This window comes from Neoarius graeffei, chromosome 6 (genome assembly GCF_027579695.1).
Source record: "Neoarius graeffei isolate fNeoGra1 chromosome 6, fNeoGra1.pri, whole genome shotgun sequence".
Lineage (NCBI taxonomy): Eukaryota > Metazoa > Chordata > Actinopteri > Siluriformes > Ariidae > Neoarius > Neoarius graeffei.
In genome coordinates this window covers 46,135,327-46,161,858 of record NC_083574.1, presented here as the reverse complement: position 1 = coordinate 46,161,858, position 26,532 = coordinate 46,135,327, and the positions used below count along the sequence as shown (strand labels likewise).

Below are 26,532 nucleotides of genomic sequence, written 5' to 3'. Positions count from 1 at the left end.
ATGTGATAGACCAACACAGAGTAGCACATAATTGTGAAGTGAAAAGAAAATGATAAATGGTCTTCAAAATTTTAAACAAATAAAAATTTGAAAAATGTGATGTGCATTAGTATTCAGCCCCCCCTGAGTCAATACTTTGTAGAGCCACCTTTTGCTGCAATTACAGCTGCAAGTCTTTTGTGGTATGTCTCTACCAGCTTTGCACATCTAGACACTGAAATTTTTGCCCATTCTTCTTTGCAAAATAGCTCAAGCTCAGCCAGATTGGATGGAGAGCGTCTGTGAACAGCAATTTTCAAGTCTTGCCACAGATGCTCAATGGGATTTAGGTCTGGACTTTGACTGGGCCATTCTAACACATGAATATTCTTTGATCTAAACCATTCCATTGTAGCTCTGGCTGTATGTTTAGGGTCATTGTCTTGCTGGAAGGTGAATCTCCTTCCCAGTCTCAAGTCTTTTGCAGCCTCCAACAGGTTTTCTTCCAGGATTGCCCTGTATTTAGCTCCATCCATCTTCCCATCAACTCTGACCAGCTTCCCTGTCCCTGCTGAAGAAAAGCATCCCCATAGCATGATGCTGCCGCCACCATGTTTCACAGTGGGGATGGTGTGTGCAGGGTGATGAGCAGTGTTAGTTTTCCGCCACACATAGCGCTTTGCATTTAGGCCAAAAAGTTCAACTATGGTCTCATCTGACCAAAGCACCTTCTTCCACATGTTTGCTGTGTCCCCTACATGGCTTCTTATGCCTGTCTTTCAACAATGGCTTTCTTCTTGCCACTCTTCCAAAAAGGCCAGATTTGTGGAGTGTACGACTTATAGTTGTCCTGTGCACAGATTCTCCCACCTGAGCTGTGGATTTCTGCAGCTCCTCCAGAGTGATCATGGGCCTCTTGGCTGCTTCTCTGACCAGTGCTCTCCTTGCTCGCTCTGTCAGTTTAGGTGGACAGCCATGTCTTGGTACTGTAGGTTTGCAATTGTGCCATACTTTTTCCATTTTTGAATGATGGATTGAACAGTGCTTCTTGAGATGTTCAGAGCTTGGGATATTTTTTTATAACCTAACCCCGCTTTAAACTTCTCCAGAACTTTATCCCTGACCTGTCTGGTGAGTTCTTTGGTCTTCATGATGCTGTTTGTTCTTCAGTGTTCTCTAACAAACCACTGAGGCCTTCACAGAACAAGTGTATTTATGCTGAGAGTAAATTACACACAGTAGGACTCTATTAATTAATTAGATGACTTCTGAAGGCAATTGATTGCACTGGATTGTATTTAGAGGTATCAGAGTACAGGGGGCTGAATACTAATGCACACCACATTTTTCAGATTTTTATTTGTTTAAAATTTTGAAGACCATTTATCATTTTCTTTTCACTTCACAATTATGTGCTACTCTGTGTTGGTCTATCACATAAAATCTCAATAAAAAACTTTTAAGTTTGTGGTTGTAAGGTGGAAAAATGTGAAAAAGTTCAAGGGGTATGAGTACTTTTGCAAGGCACTGTGTATGTGTATGTATATATATATATATATATATATATATATATATATATATATACACACACAAGCTAAAGCTATCTAAGAAAAGACAGTGGCAATCCAGAAAGTATAAATATGGCAAATGTGGCAGTGTGAACAGAATTAACGGTATAAATTTAAATGTGACGAATGACAATATAAACAGAATGAACAATGTAAACGGGAACAGCAGTCTGACACACTGGCGGCTCGTTAATAGGGGCAATTTGGGCGACGCACTCCCAAACAGGGAGGGAGATTTTTTTTTTTATCTACTCCTACTACCAACAGTAATGTCATTGTCCAATCAGGCTAAGGTCGCGCCTGGTGTAGCCACGCCCTTTTGGGGCGATTTCTGTCAGGTTCAGATTTGCCCCCAAATCTCCCATTGACACTAATGGTACGTACGTTTTTTTTTTTTCAAAAATCCTGCTCCCAATGCATTTTCTATTAGGTTTTATGTGCTTGCACAAGCAGCGTGCTTACGTCATACGCCTGTTGCGCCGCGCAAGTGTTGCCAGATTGGTTTTAAGTGCATTTTAGCGGGTTTTGAACATAATTTTGGGCTGGAAAACGCAACTTGCGTGGGAAATGTGTGAACATTCTATGAAGAAGATGGCGAGTGTTGAGTGCAACAATACGATAGCGTCTCTGAAAGAAGTTCCCTTTAGTTGTCGTACCAATGAGGAGAAAACGGTAATCAAACAGCTAGGACCTCCTAGACCGAATTTAAACATCAAGCAAGTGTCTACGAAGGGGGAGAAGACCTACTCAAGAGGTTTTAACAAGAACTGGTACCACCGGAAAACTTGGCTAGCTGGCTGGGATGTAGTCAATGCTCGTTTTTGCTACCCTTGCGCTCTCTTCCACCCTGGAAGTAGCACAGCAGACGGTACAGTGATATCTGTTATTTGAATTTACTAGGCAAAAGTTGTGTGTGTGTGTTACCAATGGCAGTTTAACATTGCCATGTTTTTGTTTTACCAATGGCAGTTTAACATTGCCATGCTTGGAATATTTCAGTAGCCTCAAGTTCTCTCTGACTTGGTGTAAATTAAGCATATTTTCAGTTTTTATATATTGTACAGTATGTGTTCATTGGAGCCAGCAGCACCTTACCTTTTTTCCAACTTGTTAAGCCAAGTTGCACTGACTACAAAACCTTGTGTAACCTTGTGTGTGTATAGCTAAATAACTAAAGCCTTTTGTGTTCATTGACATGCTTGTAATACTTTAAATTTCCTTTTAAGGCATGGCTTTCTGTAGGAATTCTTGGGGAAAAAACTGCAGAATTTATTTAGAATTATTTGTTGTTAAAATGGTGCAATTCCATATAAAAAAACACATAATTAAGCTGCACATGTTTGTTTGATGGTTATGCTTTTCTTCATCTTTTTCAAAACTTAAATAAACACTTGTTTTGGATTTATATCCTGCCACTTTAATTGCATTCTTTAGAATTGAAGAAATTAGAATATGTTTATAATTAAGAATTTGTGTCTACTTATTATAGAATACTGGAATAATATGAGAAAATAAATGAGTAATGTAATATTGATTGTGATGCCAAATGTTTTGCTTTGAAGGCTTCACAATGAATCTTCCTTAGTTTTAGCCTGGCAAGCCAGACTAAATGTGAATATTTGCCACTCGTAGGCAAAAATATTTTTGGCGCTAGGCGGGTGGGTCTAGTTTACTAGGCTACCTTAGTTTGCCACCTTTAACTTGTTCAGTGTTCCCACCTAGTGGAGAGAAGAGATATTGTCTATATTGATATCTGAATTTACCAGGCAAAAACAAGTTCGGCCAATTGATTTGCTACCTAGGTCAATTTACTTCAGTCCTGTGGACATTTACGGTCCGTGTAGACATAACGGGGGAAAATTGCCCCCCCTGAAAAAAAATTCAGGAGCCGCCACTGGTCTGACAGTATTGTAGGGCAATATAGCACTATATAAACACAGTAAATATAAATATGGCAGTATGAGCAGAACTTACAGTGTAAGTATAAATGTGGCAAATATGACCGTATAAACAGTATAGCAGTGAAGTCTATCAAAGATAAAAGATTTATAAAGTGAAAACAGTGTTGTAAACAGTTTTTATATAGTGCAATTGAGTAAAGAATATGTGTAAACAGTATTGTAAACAGTTTTTACATGGTGCAATTGAATTTCGTTAAAGTTCTTTAAAGTGGCTGGTGACATTTGGTTTGTGTATTAAGGGAAGGGGGTACTGGCCTGGGAGGGAGTTCAGCATCCTGACGGCTTGGTGGATGAAGCTGTCTCTCAGTCTGCTGGTTCTCGCCCGGAGGCTTCTCATTCTCCTCCCAGAAGGCAGGAGGCTGAAGAAGTGGTGGTTGGGATGGGTGGAGTCACCTGCAATGCTGAGTGCTCTGCGGGCCAGGCGTGTGTTGTAAATATCCTGAAGGGAGGGTAGGGGGACACCGATGATCTTCTCAGCTGCTCTCACTATGCGCTGCAGGGTCTTCCGGCAGGATGTAGTACAGCCACCGTACCACACAGTGATGCAGCTGGTCAGGATGCTCTCGGTGGTTCCGCAGTAGAAGGTGTGCATGATAGGGACTGGTTCTCTAGCTCTTTTCAGTCTGCAGAGGAAGTAGAGGCACTGCTGAGCTTTCCTGGCCAGCGATGCAGTGTTGCTGCTCCAGGAGAGATCCTCAGTGAGGTACACACCCAGGAACTTGGTGCTGCTCACTCTCTCCACAGCGGCACTGTTGATGGTCAGTGGAGGATGCTGGGTGGAGGCTCTCCAGAAGTCAACAACCACCTCCTTCGTCTTCTCCACATTAAGAGAGAGATTGTTGTCTCTGCACCATGTGGCCAGTTGACTCACCTCATCCCTGTAGTATGACTCATCATTGTTAATGAGTCCCACCACAGTCGTGTCATCCGCAAACTTGATGAAGAGATTGCTGTTGTGTGTTGGTGTGCAGTCGTGGGTCAGCAGGGTGAAGAGAAGGGGGCTGAGCACACATCCTTGGGGGGCCCCTGTGTTCAGTATGAAGGTGCTGGATGTGTTGCTGTCGACCCGGACTGCCTGTGGTCTTCTGGTCAGGAAGTCCAGCAACCAGTTGCAGAGGGAGGTGTTAAGTCCTAGACAGTCCAGTTTCTGTATCAGCTGCTGGGGGATGATTGTGTTAAATGCTGAACTAAAGTCTAAGAACAGCATCTGCATGTAAGAGTCCTTAGTGTCCAGGTGAGTGAGAGCTGAGTGTAGAGCGGTGGAGATTGCATCATCAGTGGACCGGTTGGCCTGATATGCAAATTGGTGTGGGTCCATGGAGGGAGGGAGGATGGATTTGATGTGCTGCATGACTAACCGCTCGAAGCACTTCATAATGATGGGGGTCAGTGCCACAGGGTGGTAGTCATTGAAGCAGGATGAAGAGGCCTTCTTTGGAACAGGGATGATGGTGGTGCTCTTGAAGCAGGTGGGGACAACAGCTTGGCTCAGGGAGGTGTTGAAGATGTCTGTGAGGACATCTGTGAGCTCCTCTGCACAGTCCTTTAGCACACGACCTGGAATGTTGTCAGGTCCTACAGCTTTGCAGGTGTTGATCCTGGAGAGGGATCTCCTCACACTGGCTGGAGACAGGGACAGCACCTGGTCATCCGGAAGGGGTGGTGTCTTCTGTGCAGGCGTGCTGTTGTCGGCTTCAAATCGTCCAAAGAATTTGTTCAGACTGTTCAGCAGAGTGATGTCCTTGTCACAGGTCTGTGGTTGAGGTTTATAGTCAGTGATGGTCTGTATCCCCTACCACAGGCTCCTTGTGTCTCTGCTGTCAGTGAAGTGATGGGTTATCCTGATGCTGTACTGCCTCTTTGCTAGTCTGATGCCACGGGACAAGTTGGCTCTTGCTGATCTCAGACCAGCCTCATCACCTGCTCTGAAAGCAGAGTTCCGGGCTTTCAGTAACCGATAGACTTCCCCCGTCAGCCATGGTTTCTGGTTGGCCCATACTGTGATGGTCTTAATGTCCATGACATCATCAATGCATTTACTAATGTAGGCTGTAACAGTGTCTGAATACTCCTGGATGTTGATCTGGTGGTTGTAAGTTGCTGCCTGCTTAAACATGTCCCAGTCTGTGATGTTAAAGTAGTCCTGAAGTGCTGAGGAAGCACCCTCTGGCCACACCCATACCTGCTTCTGGACCAGTCAGGTGACTTTGACCTTCGGCCTGTATGCTGGCATTAGCATAACAGTGATGTGGTCTGAAGCACCAAGATGGGGGAGGGGTGAGGCCTTGTATGCTCTTCTCAGTGTTGTGTAAACCAGGTCCAGTGTGTTGTTTCCCCGTGTTGCAAAGTCAATGTGTTGATTTAACTGAGGAAACACTGTTTTGAGATTTGCGTGGTTGAAATCTCCAGCTACGATGAGAAGTCCCTCTGGATGGGCTGTCTGTTGGTCACTGATGGCGCAGTACAGTTCACTCCGTGCCTTGTCCCTATCATTGTTGTTGCAGCTGGGAGGAATGTAAACTGCAACAAGCAGGATGGCAGAAAACTCCCTCGGTAGATAGAAGGGCCGGCACTTGATGATCATAAAATCCACAAGGGGTGAACAGTGTCTACAAACTACCACAGCGTCCTGACACCAAGCATCCCTGATGGAAACACAGACCCCGCTGCCGCGGGTCTTACCTCCTTCAATGAGGGCTCTGTCTGCTCGGTAGCATGTTAGCCGGTCAAGCTGGATGGCGGAGTCCGGTATGCTGTCGTTGAGCCATGTTTCCGTGAACACAAAAACACAGCACTCTCTCACAGCCTGCTGGGTCGCTCTCAAAAGGTGTATATAATCCAGTTTGTTATCCAAGGGGCGTACATTGGCGATTACAATGGACGGTATAGCCGGCTTGTGTGGATTAGCCACTAGCCTGGCCCAGATACCCCCGCGCTTTCCCTGCTTCTGCCTCCTCTCGCACTGCCTACAGCGCTTCCTCTGCGGGTGTGCAGCAGTAGTGGGGGTCGATGTCAAAGCAGGCTGCCGGAGTAGGCCGAGGTCGTGTAGCTCCTTAGCATGTGGCGGGTTTAACTTACAGAAAAAAGTGTTGCCAATGTCAAAAAGAGTCCCACGGCTGTATGTGCACCTAGGGATGGACAAACGCGACAAAAATATACAACCACTTGAGCACACCAACGAAGGCAAACATGTAAACACCACATTATCGGGACAGAGAGGGGCTGCTGCATCCGCACGTGCCACCATCTTAGAATTTTTAATGTTGCTTCATGAAGATAAAGTTGCTTTTGAATATGAATGTTGGACTCATGTATTTTTAGAGGAAGTAATATTATTCCGGGCGGCACGGTGGTGTAGTGGTTAGCACTGTTGCCTCACAGCAAGAAGGTCCTAGGTTCAAGCCCAGTGGCCGACAAGGGCCTTTCTGTGTGGAGTTTGCATGTTCTCCCCGTGTCCGCGTGGGTTTCCTCCGGGTGCTCCGGTTTCCCCCACAGTCCAAAGACATGCAGGTTAGGCTAACTGGTGACTCTAAATTTACCGTAGGTGTGAATGTGAGTGTGAATGGTTGTTTGTCTCTGTGTCAGCCCTGTGATAACCTGGTGACTTGTCCAGGGTGTACCCCGCCTCTCACCCATAGTCAGCTGGGATAGGCTCCAGCTTGCTTGCGACCCTGTAGAACAGGATAAGTGGCTACAGATAATGGATGGATAGATGGTAATATTATTCCCCTTTGAATGTCCCGCTGTTGAAGACTTGATTCTTGTTACAACTATGTTTGAACCAGTTTTTAAAATAGGCTATAGCCTGCATGTTTTTTAAAATCCACTTCTCTTTCTTTTCATTAAGCGCACCTTTCTGTTCTGTTCATGTGATTGATGAATAAAATGTTTATCTGAGTTCAGAGGCGATTCTAGAGTATGTTGTGGCCCCAAGCAAAAATTTCCAGGGGGCCCTTCTGACCAGTGTTCATCAATATGTTATAAATAATCTGACACCAATGAAAAATGTATGAAACCAAAGTTTTTTAAATTCCAAATGTGAAAATACAATGGTAAAGAACAATAAAAACAATAAAAAACAAAATAAGTAAGCCCTTGGGCCTCGACTCTCTGGGGGCCCCTGGGCCAGGGGGCCCCAAGCAGTTGCCTGCCTTGCCTGTTCACAAGCTGCGCGTCTGTCTGAGTTAAAGCTGCATAAAATTTCCTGCAGACTGCTACTGACAGTAAAGCTTTTATTGAAAAATCCAAGGTCCAGTGATTTCATTAGAAAAAGTCTTCTGACAACTTAATATATGCTTTTTTGAGTTTTGATATTAAGCAAGGAGCTTTCAGGCTGGTTTTGAAGATATCCTGCTGCTTTTGGCACAGTTGGCAACCCACTCTAGTGACAAGTTATCAGTAAACATAACTTCACATAACTTTAAGACACATCAGTTGACCATGTAAGATCCAAATACCAGGTGTGAGCCTTAAAGATGCAAATCAATTTAAACAAGTCCACTTTTATTAATGTAACTGCAACGACTTTGGGCCAGATATCTGCGGGAGGACAGATGCGAAAGGAAACAAAGATTAATGGTACAGATGACAGCTGCTGCTGAGCCAAATATTTTATTTTAAAAAAAGACTATAATTTTACTTACTTCAGTACCTCATTACAATAGAGAGCATGAATTACTCAAATGATAGAATGACTTATTAGAGTCTTTTGATTTATTATTGCACGGCAATATCCATCGTTCCAGCCAGAGTGCACAGAAGGACTATAGCATAAATACGGTAAGAGCACACGGAGGCAAATTGAGCTCAAACACATGCCTCATTAAGCTTTAAAAAAAAAAAAGCATGTAATAATTAGCAAACCTTCTCAAATTATCTGAGCCCCTGTTATAGAAGGATGCATTTATATAATCATAACATTACACATATAGACCAAGCTACATGGCAAGCAAGCAAGGAGCTTGATATAGATTGATGCAGTAAGCTAGCTAGATACAATAACATTAGTGAGCAACCTTTACATCAGCGTGACTCTCACTCTTGAGGCTAAGAGCAAAGGACATCTCTTAAAAAGTTTTTTGTTTGGAGTATAGAATTGCAAGTTGTATTTTTTTTTTTCCTCAAAAAACTTCTGGTATTGTCTTTCTTCAGTCACATTTTCCAACAGCCAACTTCTCCAACACCCCCCCCCCCCGGCTCGGGGAACAGTGAATAATGTGCCTTTCAAACCTTTGTGTGTCTACCAAACCCTGGTATATTTATAAATGTCCAGTTTCAGTAAGTCTGTGCTCACTATAGCCTGGCATTGCCAGACAGAAATGGAATCTGATGTGCTGTTCTGCTGTTATATTCCATCTGCCTCAAGGTTTGATGTGTTTGTGTTTGGCGATGCTTTACTGTTCACCACAGTTGCAAAGAGTGCTTATTTGGGTTACTATAGCCTGCCTGTCAGCTCGATTCATTTTGGCCATTCTCTTCCGACCTCTTTCTTTAACAAGGCAGTTCCGATTGCAGAATTGCCACGCTCTGATTTTTTTTTTTTTTGAGTGTGTGTGTGTGTGTGTGGGTGTGTGTTTTGCGACATTTTCTATAAACTCTAGTACCTGCTGTGTGTGAAAATCCAAGGATATTCGTTGTTTCTGAAATACTCACACCAGCTAATCTGGCACCAAGAATCATGCCACAATCAAAGTCACAAAGATCACATTTATTTTCCATTCAGATGTTTGATGTGAACGTTTACCTGAAGCTCTTGATCTGTATGTGCATGACTTTAGGCATTACATTATCTTTATTTGCATTCTGTACTGATATAAACTTCAGAATATCTGCATGGTTGCAGTGAAATAAGTTTTACTAGTGTGTGTGTGTGTGTGTGTGTGTGAGGGGGTTCCTCCTCTCCCTTTGACTGCTGCATTGTGTAGAGCATCAGTGTTTGCAGCTCCTCCTCACTGTCATACCCCCGCAGTGACAACAGCCTGCTTCTCTTTTATGTTCTCTTTGCTCTTAATGAGAGCTGATAGAAATAGGTGAGCACTTCCCAGTAGACCGCACTCGGCAGGCCTTTAATAACTGAGAAGAAAGCTGAACAACACTCTGTGTGTGTGTGTGTGTGTGTGTGTGTGTGTGTATTTAGTGTAACCATGTGTGGTGCGTGTGTGCACTGTAAATAGTATAGCAGCGCAGGAAGTAACAATTGATCCTCCTGTGATCAATTGCCACAACATCTCAACACCTTTTCTGCACCCTGTAGCTAGCCTTGATCACTTTGAGCATCTTCTTTCTTTCCCATCCTGCCTGCTTGGAGTTTGAGCTCACCTCAGCTCCACTCTTTCCTCTATTCTTCCATCATTATCACCTTCCCCTCCTTACCGGCATCCCTTCAGTCCTCCCGGGGCTTGGTTTCTCTACAGCGAGTCTGACTCTTTCTCCCGCTCTTCTCCTCCTACGTCTGCAGGAGCTCATCATGTCTTTAATAACTCTGAGAAAAAAAAACAGTTTTATTGTTCCGACAAATCGATAGCATGGCCGTTTGCTCTGTACAGCAAAAAAGAAAACAACCTTGTGCAGAGAGCAGACATCTACAGCAACCACTCTTGAGACAAGCATAAGCCCTCTGTGAGGTCTCCTGGAGGCTGGGCTGAACGGAAAAGATAGGAATGAGGAGAAACTGCTGTGAGACTGCTGCAGTCTTGGGTAATGTGAATGGGAGGCAGTAATGGATAACTACAAAACATTCTGCTACTGTAGTAATAACTAATATAATAGTCTCATCTCATTATCTCTAGCCGCTTTATCCTTCTACAGGGTCGCAGGCAAGCTGGAGCCTATCCCAGCTGACTACGGGCGAAAGGCGGAGTACACCCTGGACAAGTCGCCAGGTCATCACAGGGCTGACACACAGACACAGACAACCATTCACACTCACACCTACGGTCAATTTAAAGTCACCAGTTAACCTAACCTGCATATCTTTGGACTGTGGGGGAAACCAGAGCACCCGGAGGAAACCCACGCGGACACGGGGAGAACATGCAAACTCCCCACAGAAAGGCCCTCGCCGGCCACGGGGCTTGAACCCAGACCTTCTTGCTGTGAGGCGACAGCACTAACCACTACACCACCGTGCTGCCCTAATATAATAGTAATCAGGTGAAAAAATACTGAAATAATCACTTTAGAAATTACATTTTATATGTAATTTGTTGTGGCGGCATGATGGTGCAGTACTCTGGTTGGTTAATCAGTTGACCTATGATTAGGTCAGCTGATTACTCTAAATTGCCCATAGGTGTGAATGTGAGTGTGAATGGTTGTTCATCTCTGTGTTAGCCCTATGATAGATTGGTAACCTACCCAGGGTGTATCTCTTTCTCAAAAAGTCAGCTGGGATTGGCTCCGGTTTCCCCATGACCCTGATAGATAAGTGGTATAGATAATGGACGGATGTCTACAAGTGACACAACTAATAAAAAAATATGTCAGAAATACAGTACCAGGGAAAAGTTTAGACACACCTTCGAATACAATGACTATTCTTTATTTTTTACTAGCAGGTTACCTGGCGGGGACAGCACGGTGGTGTAGTGGTTAGCGCTGTCGCCTCACAGCAAGAAGGTCCTGGGTTCAAGCCCCGTGGCCGACGAGGGCCCTTCTGTGCGGAGTTTGCATGTTCTCCCCGTGTCCACATGGGTTTCCTCTGGGTGCTCCGGTTTCCTCCACAGTCCAAAGACATGCAGGTTAGGTTAACTGGTGACTCTAAATTGACCGTAGGTGTGAATGTGAGTGTGAATGGTTGTCTGTGTCTATGTGTCAGCCCTGTGATGACCTGGCGACTTGCCCAGGGTGTACCCCGCCTTTCGCCCGTAGTCAGCTGGGATAGGCTCCAGCTTGCCTGCGACCCTGTAGAACAGGATAAAGTGGCTAGAGATGATGAGGTTACCTGGCGATGCCCAGGTTTTGCAAAATTCCGGGTTGCCCCCAGACTTCCATGTCAAATTTGGTGAAGATCCGTCGAGGAATGGTGATGTGAACCCAAGACAAACAAAAATCCAAGCATCCACCACCCGGAGGCCAACTGGGGCCTGTACATGAATTTTGTTTATATCTGCAAAATTCCGGATCATCCCCGGACCTACTTGCCAGATTTGGTGAAAATCCGTTGAGAAATGTTGACGCTCAAGACAAACAAACAAGCAAACTTTGCCACTTATTATATAGATTAATTAAAAGACACTTAATGGCTTAAAGTAATGATGGATGTCGTTTCTCTCTTGAGTGGTTCTTGACATAATATAGATTACTACAGTTGTGGAATAGGGCTATTTACCATATTTTTATAATTTACTGTTTACTGTTTGACCTCAAATGCATTAAGAAGGCAAGAAATTGCACTAATTAACTTTTGACGAGGCACATCTGTTAGTTGAAAAGCATTCCAGGTGACTACCTCATGAAGCTGGTTAAGATAATGCTAATAGTGTGCAAAGTGTCATCATGGTAAACATATTTTGTTTTTTTAAACATTTTTTGGTTATCACATAATTCCATATTTGTTCCAGATGTTATTTCATAGTTTTGATGTCTTCAGTATTGTTCTACAATGGAGAAAGTAGTCCAAAGACAGAAAAACCTATGAATGAGTAGGTGTCCAAACTTTTGACTGGTACTGTATATTTGACAAATGCGTCTTTTAACAATTATGCTAACTAACCAAGCGAGCTATGTTGAAGTGAACAGCACCCTTGTTATCAACAATCCATAAAGAAAGGTAATGTTAGCTGGCTCGCTAATTAACCAAATGCTGCTGGTGATTCAGTAGCTTGGTAGGTATATTAGCGAGCTAGCTTACGTTAGATACATGTTTATAGCTACCTAGGAAAGATGTTGACCTGACCTGCAGGATGTCAACGTTACTGAACACTGACGTGACAGTTTAAACTTTTGAACTGTAAAATATGGAGGGGAAAAAAAGAAACAAGCTATTTAATGGTTTAGCTGGACATGTTTCCATGGGTAGTGAACAAATGTAATGGATTGATTTTTTTTTTTTTGAAAATCTCATGTAAAACGTAAGAGTTCTGTGATTTAATTCTACTCAAAAAAAAAAAAGGCTGGGACGTACTCTCAAGTATTTCAGTGAGAGTACATGTCGTTTGTTACTTTCCAGCCCTGGTGACATGGCACATTTGTGCTCAGCCCATAATTCATCATATTTACACCTCTGTATGGCAGGTTTGCACTGATTTTTCTGCATCCTCTTGACAGCCCAGTGATTTTACTGCAGGAGAGCATCAGCTGCACAGCCCTAATAGAAAGCATGAGCCTTCAAGCTCCAGCTATCCAGAGCAGATACTGCTATACTACAGACCTCTGAGCATATGAGACAGTGTTTGCAGTCTCTGTTCTAAATGGCTGGAAGAAATAATGTCTGTTCACGCTTACAAACATTAGTTTACAACTGAAATTTTTCTTTGCAAAGCCTTACTGGATGTAGCATTTTGTCATCGAATATGCAGAGTGTTGGAAATGACCATTTGTCAATGTTCACATCTGCAATTTGGTTTACAAATATTCCAATCTGCAAATAGTAGGGATGGTTCACCTGATTCACTATTCGATTCGATACACTTTATTTGAAAAAAAATAAAATTAAGAAAATTGTATTACCCCCCAAAAGCAACAGTTATTTTCCTATTCTTTATAAACTTAAAAATTCATTTTGTAAAATAAAAAAAAACAGCTTTTGTTTCATTTTCTTGATAACCAACAGTAATTATTTTCCCACATTTGTAAAAGTTGGAGTCAAATATAATAATAATCTATGAACTAAAATATTCCTTTTATAAAAAAAAAATAGGCCTTTTCTTAATAAACTTTTATGAACATTTCTACTACCTCCATTTGCTTTGCTTTTCTGTAGCTTTCAGCAGTCTGTAAGAAGAGAGCTGCGATTTCATGTTAAATCTGTTTGTACAGTCAATCGCACAACAGCTCTTTCCCATTTGAGATACATTTTTTGTGTTCTTTCACAGCATTAGAGCTGAGTTACGTCTGTCCAGGGTGAAGTCACGTGTTATATGATTTACGATATTCACGTTTTATGTCTGTTTTACGTAATTGCACCCTCTGCTGTCTAAACAATGCAATTACAGCTAGGAAAACCTATGAGAGTACGCAGCCTGATAATAATCACAATTCATTATTAGCTCATCCGGCTGCAGCCTAGGCCCGATGAGCTTATGCGATCATGCGTCGTCCGTCCGTCTTCTGTCATTGTCGTCCATCCACAATTTTAAAAAATCGCTACTCCTCCTACAGAATTGGTCAGATTTCAATCAAACTCTCATACAATGTTCCCCAGGTGGGTGAGCAGAAAAGTTGTCAACATGGTGGCGCCACCTGTCATATTTATGATTTTATGGGCATCTGAAATTTCAAACTCACACACAACAACAGTGGCCGGTATGAGCTACAGCCTCATTGAGGCTATTTTTTATTTCATCTATTCGAATCGTCTTAAATGTGTATCGCAATTTGTTGTCACATGATATATCGTTACATGTTTAGCAAATAGTGATTTATTGCAATTAATGTTTTTTTTGACCCATAGTTACATTTACAAAATATATGTGCAAGTTACAACTGCATAACCTGCTCTAGACATTTGTGAGGTTTTACGAGAGCATCATAAAAGTGCTGAGCAAGTGGGGTTTTTTTTCAATCATTCTGAAAAAGAAAAAGTTTTAAGCCTGTACTTAATTGTGATAGACTAAAAAGTAAATGGCATTAAACATGGTCTGGAAATGTGCATAATGAACATAAAAAAGTTTAATAAGTGCTATTTCTTCAATTATCATTGCTTCAGTTTGTCTGTAAATTTTAAATTTCCTACTCACTGTAATTGACTGGGTAAATGTAGCACGCAGCAGTTACCGTAAGTGAATGTGTGGGTGAGGCAACAAATCTCCTCTCAGTCTATAGTTATTAGATAACAAGTAATGCATTTAAATGGCCACTTCAACCAACATAAAAGTGCAATAAAATAGTAGTGTGTCTGACATTTACAGTTACAACTGAGGATTTCATCAATGATGGGGTGTGATGTGGACCAAAGCTCAGCGGAATTACTGTTACCACACTGAAATTGATTATTTTCATATAACCACACATCTTAAAGGTTTTATTCCTCCTATACCATAGCAATTTGCCGAAATATTTTTTTTTACCTTATAACTTTTTATCTGATTATACTTATCTATCAACAGTTTCCTGACCATTTTCCTGATCTTTCTTTGAAATTCTTCTCTGTAAAAATAGCCACATTCATATGAACCTTGCAGAAATATTGCAGAAGTGTTTGTCTGCATAAATAGAAACTGTCCGAGACTTGTTACTATAAAGAAATTCTGTTGTTGTTGAAAATTAGAATCTTCAGATATTAGAGATATACTACAGTAATTTGCCAATTATTACACTCTTTAATTTGTCCCTAAACAAGTGGCACAATTAAGCAGTTTATAGTTAGATCTCTCTCTCTCTCTCACACACACACATACACACACACACACAAAACACAGCTTGTCAGTTTACTCCGAAAATGGAGAAAAAGGCAAGTGTAACCACAAATGTGTAACCACAAAACACTTACAACCGAGTTTCCTTCCATACAGCTTAAATAAACATCTCCTAAGAATAAAACATGTTTTTAAATCAATTTATTATTATTCTTAGATTATTTGGACCATGCACCATACAAGTTCCTTTGTATGGGCTGGAACTACAGTGCCTTGCAAAAGTATTCATCCCCCTTGGCGTTTGTCCTGTTTTGTTGCATTACAAGAGGGAATTAAAATGGATTTTGGGGGGGTTAGCACCATTTCATTTACACAACATGCCTACCACTTTGAAGGTGCAAATAGTTGTTTTATTGTGACACAAACAATAATTAAAATGAAAAAAAAAAGAAATCTGGAGTGTACATACTGTAGGTGATCCCCCCCCCCCCCCCCCAAAAAAAAAAAAGTCAATACTTTGTACAGTAGCACCACCTTTTGCTGTAATTACAGCTGCAAGTCTCTTGGGGTATGTCTCTATTAGCTTAGCACATCTAGCCACTGGGATTTTTGCCCATTCCTCAAGGCAAAACTGCTTCAAGTTAGATGGGTTACGTTGGTGTACAGCAATCTTCAAGTTATGCCACAGATTCTCAACTGGATTGAGGTCTGGGCTTTGATTAGGCCATTCCAAGACATTTAAATGTTTCCCTTTAAACCACTCCAGTGCAGCTTTAGCAATAGGTTTAGGGTCATTGCCCTGCTGGACTGTGAACCTTCGTCCCAGTCTCAAACCTCTAGCTGACTCAAACAGGTTTTCCTCCAGAATTGCCCTGTATTTAGTGCCATCCATCTTTCCTTCAGTCCTGACCAGCTTTCCTGTCCATGCAGATGAAAAATATTCCCACAGCATGATGCTGCCACCACCATGCATCACTGCAGGAATGGTGTTCTCAGGGTGTTGGGTTTGTGCCACACATGGCGTTTCCCATGATGGCCAAAAAGATCAATTTTAGTCTCATTTGACCAGAGAATCTTCTTCCATGTGTTTGGGGAGTCTGCCACATGCTGTTGGGCAAACTCCAAACGTGTTTTCTTAAGCAGTGACTTTTTCTGGCCACTCTTCCATAAAGCCCCACTCTGTGGAGTGTACGGATTAAAGTGGTCCTATGTACAGATACTCCCATTTCCACTGTGGATCTTTGCAGCTTCTTCAGTGTTATCTTTGGTGTCTTTGTTGCATCTCTGATTAATGCCCTCTTTGCCCGGTCTGTGAGTTTTGGTGGGCGGCCTTCTCTTGCCAGGTTTGTAGTGGTGCCATATTCTTTCCATTTTGCTATAATGGATTTAATGGTGCTCCCTTGGATTTTCAAAGTTTGGGATATTTTTTATAACCCAACCCTGATCTATACTTCTTCACAACTTTGTCTCTGACCTGTTTGGAGGCTCCTTGGTTTTCATGTTGCTTGCTTAGTAGTGCTGCAGAGTCAGGGTCCTTCCAGAACAGGTTGATTTATACAGACATCATGTGACAGATCATGTGACACTTTGATTGCACACAGGTGGATCTTAATCAACTAATTATGTGACTTACAGTATGAAGTGAATTGGTTGGAGCAGCTCTTATTTAGGGGTTTCATTCAAAAGGGGGTGAATACCTATACACACTCCAGATTTCTGTTTTTTCATCTTAATTATTGTTTGTGTCACAATAAAACAACAATTTGTACCTTTAAAGTGGTAGGCATGTTGTGTAAATCAAATGGTGCTAACCCCCCAAAAATCCATTTTAATTTCAGCTTATAATGCGACAAAACAGGACAAACACCAAGGGGGATGAATACTTTTGCAAGACACTGTACCTGTGCTGTTACACCAAAATAAGATACCGTACACATTCTGACTAATCAGATTCAAACATTCAACTGTGCTGTGGTATTATTTTATATTCATGCAATTCCATAATAATGACTCATTTACAGGGATTTCTATGATGGACAATCCACATAATCTAAAGCTAATGATAATCATCATGGATTTTTTTTTAAAAGTGCTGTTATTTTACAGATGGAAGGAAAACAATCTATACTCACTGATGTAGTGAGGGTTTATTTATTCATTTAGGGAAGGATACTCTTGGGTATCAGAGCTTTGTAACAGTTAGTAAGATTTCTGTCATGAGAGAGTCTCCACGATGTTGGAGTTTGCACTTTCTGGTTTCTAAGTGATGGATGGATGGATGGATAGATAGATAGATAGATAGTTTATTAATCCCAAAGGGAAATCCAAGGTCTCCAGTAACATGTCCGCATTGCACAAGATCAATACAAAAACTACATTGCATTATACATTACGTATAAAAAACTAAAATACAAAATACCAAAATAAATAAAACATGACAAGTCGTGTCTTTAACTGAGAGAAAGAGAGACAGAGAGAGAGAGATGGCTGATTATAGATTAGAAAACATTACTGATAACAATAACTCATTTTTTTGTTAACATGCTACAACATTAAATGTAACTATAAACTATGAAAAAGCATGATATTTTGTTCATTTACAAATGAAGAAAAAAGTGAATTTTTTTGGCAAATCTCTGTGGTATAAGAGGAATAAAACACGATGGGTCATGCTGTTACAGGATCGAAAATTCAACAGAGCCGTGGTATAATTAACAGTTATTCCATGAAATCGAGTCATATATGAGCTGATAGCTGATGAAGTGTGTAGCGCCGAGCTGGCTATAAGCCATGTATGACGAGATTGAGTGGAATAACTGTTTTATTCTATCCACATTCACTGGATTTTGAGAAATGGAGCATTTTTATTTTTTGCAAATTCAATAAATAAAAACTTTATACAAAACATCCTACAAAATAATTTCCGCTTTGAATGTAAACAAACCGGCGAAATGACAGGAGCAATTTGTGAAAAATATGATAATAATAATTCTTTAAAGATAAAAAAATATATATGTTCTTACCATCAAATACTTTCATTCCATATTTTGTTGCTATTTTTTTGTATTTTTTGAGGTTTTGTTTTCGAGTAGAGTTTTTTATTTCGTCCTCGGTTGGTTCAGCAACACGCTCTGCCATTTTGTTTTCTCTACTCACCATATATAAGCTGATAGCCTAGTAGTAGAGTAGCCAATCAGAGCGCACGGTTGCTCATATCCAGTGAATGTGGACAGAATAAAATACTTTATTCCAAGTATCATATGTTGTGTGTGTTTATCACTGAAAGGAGTGCTTGTATTTGTAATGTGTGTTTGTTCTGTTCTGTTTTCTCCTAACCTGCTGCACCCCCTTGGAACGATTCTGCCCTTCTCAGTCACATGTAAGTACTACAGGTCACATATAATCAGCTGGGATATAATACATTTGTGTTGTCAAACACTGAGCCACAGGAGTAAATTGAGTGTTTAACCATCTTCATTAAAACCATAACAATGTCATATTAGTGTAGCTGTACTCGCAATATAAACATGCCAATATAATCACTCAATCTAATTTGTTCCATTGAAATGATGAGGCTAATCATTCCTACTTATCTCCACTCATTCTTTCCTGATTGAGTTATTATTGGATTGGAGCACACTGTTATTGTTGCTTTTTTGCTGTTATCTGAATGTTTAATATGCATTTACGTGTGCATCAGGTGATCTCCCCTGATATGAAAGACGACCACATTTTTCGGCTGACGGGAAAAGGGGCAGATCAGGATCCAAAAGGTGTGTTCAGCATCAACAAACTGACAGGAGAGGTTGCAGTGAGCCGCGCCCTGGACCGAGAGATCATAGATTTCTACCATGTAAGTATCACTGGACAGTTTTGTGAGATATTTTGTTTGCATCCCAGGTCATGTTGAGAAAGACTGATCCTTATTTATTTATTTATTTATTTATTTAATTTTATTTGTTTATTACGATGGCGTATTAGAGCCATTGTTGGTTAAAAAGAAATACAGAGGTAGGGGACGGGGGTAATATTCCAAGAAAAAACTCAGAATTTCTGAAAAAACTGAGATATCCTTTGAGATTATGAAGTCATAAATGTGTAAGAAAATAAGTAACACATTTGCGAGAAACAAAACTTAGAAAAATAGTGTTTATTTATTCCCCCAAGGAACCACCTCACTTCACTTTGCATTACACCACAGACACTACGGCTGAACTGATGGTTATAGGAAATGCAGGTTTTCCCCTTCAGTTGTGCAACATAAAAGAATAAAGTGATGAGATTTTCAGTTACATTTCCCAGAATGCACTGCAGCCAGGAAGCATGTGATTGTTGTACTTGCTGGATACTTTCTGGGGCAGTGGTGACTCAACAGTTAAGATCCTGTGTCACTGATCTGAAGGTCATGGGTTTATGCCCCAGCATTGACAAGCTTTTACTGTTGGGCCCTTAAGCAAGACCCTTAACCCTCTCTGGTCCAGGAGCACTGTGTCATATACCCTGTTGCTGTACGTCACTCTGGATAAGAGTGTCTGCTAAATGCCTGTAATGTAATCGATACAACAGGAAATGAATGTATAAACCGCACAGGGTTTGTTTGTTTAAAAAAAAAATCCATGTTCTTTTTGTGGCTACAGCCTCATTGAGGCAGGAGCCATTGTGTCATTGTGTGGTAAGAATGTAAAAATGAGTGAAAAAATAGTGCACTGTGCATGCACATAATTATGCATACAGATGTTCCTAATAAAATGGCTGGTGAGTGTATACAGTTCGGTTCACCATTTGAAATAAATGGACTAAAGAACTCGCTTTCAGACATGCTTATGCTTATTAACGAGGGAAAGTGCGTTCTTATTTTAAAATATACTCCAGGTTGTCCCCCTTTCCTCACCTTATTCAGTCAGTGGTCCCATGTGTGATGCAGATGTGACGCACTTCCGAGTTGTTACGGGAAGTTGTCAAAAAGAGTATTGAGACCACTGAGCTCTAGCGCGGGGCCATTTCTGGGAAATAAGAGTTTGGGTCATGGCGACAGCGTGTGTATGTCAGCCTCGGTTCGGAGGTTTCAGTTTTGAAAACTGTAAGAGGTAAGAGTAGAATTATATAAAGTGTATTTTACTTCTGTGATTTTTAAATTGTTCATTTTTGGATTACGCTTCATTTTTTTGGCTACTGCCTCATAGAGTAAATATGCTTTATTTACTGTATGGACATGGGATCAGAAAACAATTTTATTCATAAGCAGTAGCCACATGTACCCATAGAGTACCTATTTTTTGTCTTTGCTGTTTATAAATTGATAATTATTATGCAAGAGCAGTTTCTGGTTACTTTCAGTGTGTGGATTCTTCTCATTTGCCCAAATCTCCGTTACTTTGAAACATGAGAGTTAAAGGAAATGCAGTCTTTGTAGTCTACCGTATGTGGTACCTTGACAACAAACAAATAAATAAACCAGAATTTTTCCCCCTGAGATTTGTTTCTCATAAATTTGTGACATTTTTTTCTCATAAACTGCTGACTTTAATCTCAGAGTTTGTTTTTTTTCTCACAAGTTTTGGACTTTACAATCTCAGAGTACATCCGAGTTTTACCCCAGCCTCCTCCCTAAACCTGTCTGAGAGTTAAAGTAAAGGATGAATTGTCATCTCTTCTGTATGAACAGTAATCATTCAACTAGATTATTTATTTTAGCATCATGTCTGTCTTTCATATTCTCATTCAAAAAAAAAAGTCTAGCCATTTCAAATCAGTAATTTTCTAAACCATACTACCTTGACAGAAGAAAGGCTTTGGCCCATGGCTATGGCAGATAAAAAGAAAGATAATGTGTAGAATTTGATTCTCCCACTCAGTCGATCGAACAGCTTCTTTCATTCCATTCTTTCACACCTTTCTTGGTTCCTTGTTGTTGTCCTTTGTTGCCCTTCTGTTTTGGGGCATTTGAATAAATAAAGTATTTGAGCAATCTGTTCATGCTTGCTAGTCATAGTTTCTTTTTTTTCTCTTTTTGTACTAAGGATGCATTTTTATCATTCTTCTTGGCATTTATTTGAGGCCTGAATACACTTAAATGGATATTTTTGAAAATATGTTCTTTTTATCTCTGGGTTTCGACTTCTGATCCTCACGATAAAATGCATTTTGGGTCACTGAAAATGAATCTTTACAAAAATGCCCTCCAAGGTGGAGAAAATGGAAAAAAAACAAAAACAAAACCCAAGCCTGTTTTTTGCTTGGGAAGGAAAAATGTATATATTTTTGAGAATGCTAATTGCTCATTGCTGTTTTGTGTGTTATGAATGTGCTAGGACTCGAATGTTTATCATACTGACCCGGTTGTTAGTTTCTGGTCTGTGATTATTTTATTTGATATTTTTTTACTATTTAATATCACTTTTTTTATTATAATATTAGGCGTACCAGACGCTCACTGGCTGTGCTGTGAAAATTGTGCATGCAGACGCTCATCTAAGTCTCCAAATCTGTCATTGCTTAACTCTTGAATATTTTCTATCATGAATACTGTCCTTAAAAAGTTTATAATCTCTGCCTTCCAAAGAAATTCATCTCGTTAAGATCTGTTCAGTACTTTGGGAATAATGGCAGGTTGAAGTTGGTACAGCAGAGTAAAAACTCTGCTCGCGTGACGTCGGGAAACTGCTGGTGCTTTTTGAGTTACGGGAAAGCGGTCAGGCTCTCTCTCTCTCTCTCTCTCTCTCTCTCTCTCTTCTGATCAGTTTCCAACTGGATTACTCATGAATATCAATCAGATAACTTTTATAGGGATGTTCTCGCGCTCTCACTGTTTCTGATGAAGTATTCAGCAAAATTTTCCATCTGCTAGTTTTGATGTTATGATTCACGGGAGACTTTGAAGTGAGTTTTCATAGCTTTACCGACTTATTTTTTTCAAATCAAACTGAATCATGTAAATAAATAACTATTTTAGAATATAACTGTAGTTGTTTTGATGAAAAATATTGAGATCTTAGTGGTCGGAATGAGATTTAAAAAAACTGGAAGTCAGAAACGTGAATGTCAATTTCAATTCAGTTAATTGGAATTGTTTATTGGATGTGGATCACACAGTTTTTTCAAGATTCGCCTTGAAAGCTGTGAATATTATCATTTATATTCTTTAATATAAACACTAGTAGGCCCTACTTTTGAGAAATACAAAGGCCTACAGAGCACAAAGAGGGTATTAGAAATAATCTTTTATTACTTTTTTACTGAGTGTACCGATTTAACATTTTTACCTAATTAGCATAATTAATACTAAATACTAATTTGCATAATTTGTTTTTACTAATTTTTCAAACTTTGTATTCAGTACACAACCATCTATGTGCCTGCCAATTTCCAGAATTCAAAAAAATGATAAGTGCTGCACAGTTTTTGAGTCCACTGCACCAGCAAAACTAACAGAGATTTTGTATAAGCCTTGGGTCTTGTTGTCTTCAATTTCAAGTGTAATTTTATGCAGTAGCTCCATCTCATCAGTGGTCCACACATTGCGGATCCATTTTGTCTTTTTTTTTTCTCGGATCTTGGTTTTTTTTCTGCATTTTGCTTTTTCGATGGCTCAATACACCCGCTGTTAACGTGATTTCTTGAGGCATTTGACATGATAGTTTGTGACATTATAGCTGGTCTTCTGTGTTCACATGAGCATTTTCAAATTTTGAAATTTTAATTTGAAACCCTGCCCCCCCCAAAAAAAAAACAGTTTTGTGTGTCAGCTTGTGCACACGCTTGCATGTGTGTGTGTGTGTGTGTGTGTGTGTGTGTGTGCGTACGTGCATCTCCTTCTGAAGGTGCCTGTGTGGTAATGTGTTGAAAATCAGGTGGGATCAAAGCTTCTGCTCAGCATACCACTTGACATTTACATTTCTCTATTTGCTGTCCACACACAGCCCCACAATCACAAGCGCAACTGGCGGCACTCATGCATCAAAGCCTGCCATATTTGCTGTGATGTGATGAATGAGTGAGGCTGACCACGCCTGGCTTTACATCTCTCTCTCTCTCTCTCTCTCTCTCTCTCTCTCTCCCTCAGATGGATTGGCAGGTTTTCAAATGAGTCATAAGCTGAGTCTCAGTTGTGATAAAAAAAAAAGTAGCCCCTCACCTGGAATAGGCTGAAAGCCCTGCTTCCTTAATAGCATGTTTTTGTGCTGTGCTACGCTCTCTCTCTCTCTCTCTCTCTCTCTAATCAAACAGATGGGCTTGTTCCCTTGCTCTCATCTTAGCCACCTCACACACACACACACACACACACACACACACACACACACACACACACACCCCTAATCAGACTGCCACACATTGCCTAATTCCGTGGCAGCAGGAATGACTGCATTTTCTGTCCATTTCCTGTACGGCACATCAGGAATAATTACAGTTGAGTTAATTCCAACTCATTTTCCAGCAGCAGTAATCATCTTCATAGATAAAGAAGCAGATCCAAGCCAGGCTGCTCTCTCAGGCACCATGACGGATGCCATTTCCCAGTCCCTCAATTCGCATGGCTCCAGAAGCTCCAAAACCTCCTGTTCAAATCATATTCTTTATTCTCAAAACCCAGGTGTGTGTGTGTGTGTGTGTGTGTGTGTGTGTGTGTGTGTGTGTGTGTGTGTGTGTGTTTGTTTTATATACTACTGAGGACCAAATGTCCCCACAAGGATAATAAAATCTGACAATTTTGATCTTGTGGGGACATTTGGATGGTCCCCACAAGGAAATTACTGCTGTTGTGTTTTTAAACAAAAATAATCAATCAATCAATAAATGCGCCAAAAAATTTCCTTTTCATTGGTGAGGTTAAGGTTCAGGTTAGGTTTAGGTGCAGGCACAGCATTAATTAACTGCAATAATAATTATGTCAATGGAAGGTCTTCACAAGGATAGTGAAACAAACGTGTGTGTGTGTGTGTGTGTGTGTGTGCTGGGAATCAGCTTTCATGCAAATTTGGACATCTGGACTTTAATTGATGTTTGCTACTATCACCCATAACTGAGATAAAGGGCATAGAAAATAGAGGGAAGACAGAGGACATGGACCACAGTACTAATGTGTCTGAAAATACTGATTCAGGATCAAACTGCAGACAGCCAACATGATGCAGCTGCTGAATTCGAATAATTTATATCCTCATTAACAACCGGAGCTGGTGAATAATCATGTTTTTTACACTTACAGCCCATATTTTACCTTCAGTACAGTACCAGTGGGCAAAGCATGCACACTGAAATCCTTTTTCCACACATCCTGTCGTGGAAAGCGGAACATTTTCCACTGAAGGTCTAACTAAGCGTGCAATTGACATCACTGAAGTGCTTTCTCTTCCTGGTCACTCTGTAATTATGCTCTTCTCTGTGCTATTCATGGCCAGAGTGCTGCTGGACACTGGGTTGTGATGATAAAAGCCCCATTATTGCACTAGTCTGGAGTCAGGCATCTATGTCATGCCTGCTTAATTCCATCTAAAACCTCCTCCTGCATGTGGTCTGCTTTGTTTGAAACCATGGCGGAGCATGTAGACTGTAGAGCCTCAGTGTGGGCTGATGCTGTGTCAGTGACTAGAAGGAATATTCTGGCATGTAGTCCTAATCTATGCATGAATAAACCCTAATAGTGAGCATTTTGTCACGTTAGTGGGCCATGGACAGATGTAAGTACAGGAAGAGTTTATTTAAAGCAGACTGGCAAACAATAGTGAAACATGAGGCAAAGAGTATAATTAACAATTATTCCAAAAAATCAAGTCGTACATGAGCTGATAGGTGCATAGCGCTGAGTTACCTATAAGCCATGTACGATGAGATTGAGTTGTTTGATTTTATCTACATTCACTGGACTTTGAGAAACAGAGCATTTTTTTTAAATTCGATAAATAAAAACTGTTATACAAAACGTCTGACAAAATAATTTCCGCCTAGACTGGAAACAAACCAGTGAAATGACAGTAGTAATTTGTGAAAAATGCTATAATAATAATTCTTGAAAAAAAAATTCTTACCATCAAATACTTTTTTTCCATATTTTGTTGCTTTTTTGTATTTTTGGGGATTTTGTTATTGAGTAGAGTTTTTATTTCGTCCTCAGTTGGTTTAGTAACATGGTCCGCCTTTATTTTCTTCTTCTTCATCTTCTTCTTCTTCAGGGTTTTTGGTGGTATGGTGCCACGGACTGGGCTGGAGTATGGAACAGGCGATATTTGGGGGGGGGGGTATATTCTTTTAGTTATTTCTCTTTTAAATACTTGATAACAAAGTGATATATCTGACTTGATGCACTTTGCCATTTTGTTTTTCTCTACTCATAGTATATGAGCTGATATCCTAGTAGTAGAGTAGCTAATCAGAGCACGCGATTGCTCATATCCAGTGAATGTGGATAGAATAAATAGGGATAGGCAAAGATCAGGCAAGGCACAAACAAGATATACAGGACAGGGCAAAATGTGGTCAGGAAAACAGAAAGCAATGTCAAAACCAGAGGAGCAAAACAGTAATTAAGGCTTGGTAATGTCAAATACAAAGAACAGATTGTATACTTCACAAACTCCATTTCTGAGGAGAGACCTTATATGCACAAGCTGTGATTGTGCTCTGATGAGGAACAGATGCATGGTAATTTGTCCTAATGAGCTTGAGTGTGATGCGGCACTCGAGTTGCAGTCTGAGGCTTGCTGCTGCATGCTCTGAGTGCAAGCGCATGTGGACGTGACAGGTGACAGACCCCCCCAAAGAGTTAAAAAAAAAAACCTTGGTCGTCCCCGGGGGAGAGGACCCAGAGCAGAAAGAGGTCCCCTCGGAGCTCCACTCTGACTCTGGCATGGATTTAGTCTCAGAAATCCTAAATTCCATTAAAGTGGCTGGTGAGTGTATATAAAAGTCTGTCAGTTCCAAATATTGACTCATTTAGTTTTTCTCCATCCTTTCATCCCTAAAATTGCAATGTGATGAGGTTTCACTTACTGTGCTGGAGTATGAGTAAAATTTCTCAGCAATTCCAACTTGACACCATAACACACCACTGACACTGAAACTGTTACCTGGTTATCAGTGCAACTCACAGAAGTTTAAGAACATTATAGATAAATGATATTGGCTGGCGGCACGGTGGTGTAGTGGTTAGCGCTGTCGCCTCACAGCAAGAAGGTCCGGGTTTGAGCCCCGTGGCCAGCGAGGGCCTTTCTGTGTGGAGTTTGCATGTTCTCACCGTGTCCACGTGGGTTTCCTCTGGGTGCTCCGGTTTCCCCCACAGTCCAAAGACATGCAGGTTAGGTTAACTGGTGACTCTAAATTGACCGTAGGTGTGAATGTGAGTGTGAATGGTTGTCTGTGTCTATGTGTCAGCCCTGTGATGACCTGGCGACTTGTCCAGGGTGTACCCCACCTTTCGCCCGTAGTCAGCTGGGATAGGCTCCAGCTTGCCTGCGACCCTGTAGAACAGGATAAAGCGGCTAGAGATAATGAGTTGAGATGAGATATTGGCTG

The 26,532-nt window shown here is 40.8% G+C and overlaps 1 protein-coding gene across 1 annotated transcript in view; it reads left to right on the top strand.

The window, feature by feature from the left end:
• cdh13 (cadherin 13, H-cadherin (heart)) overlaps positions 1-26,532 on the top strand; it is a 925,252-nt gene that overhangs the window by 392,306 nt on the left and 506,414 nt on the right. Inside the window, exons 5-6 of the mRNA XM_060923723.1 lie at positions 18,398-18,403; positions 18,725-18,877. Coding sequence (XP_060779706.1) covers positions 18,398-18,403; positions 18,725-18,877 — 159 coding nt within the window. The remainder of the gene's footprint in view (positions 1-18,397; positions 18,404-18,724; positions 18,878-26,532) is intronic.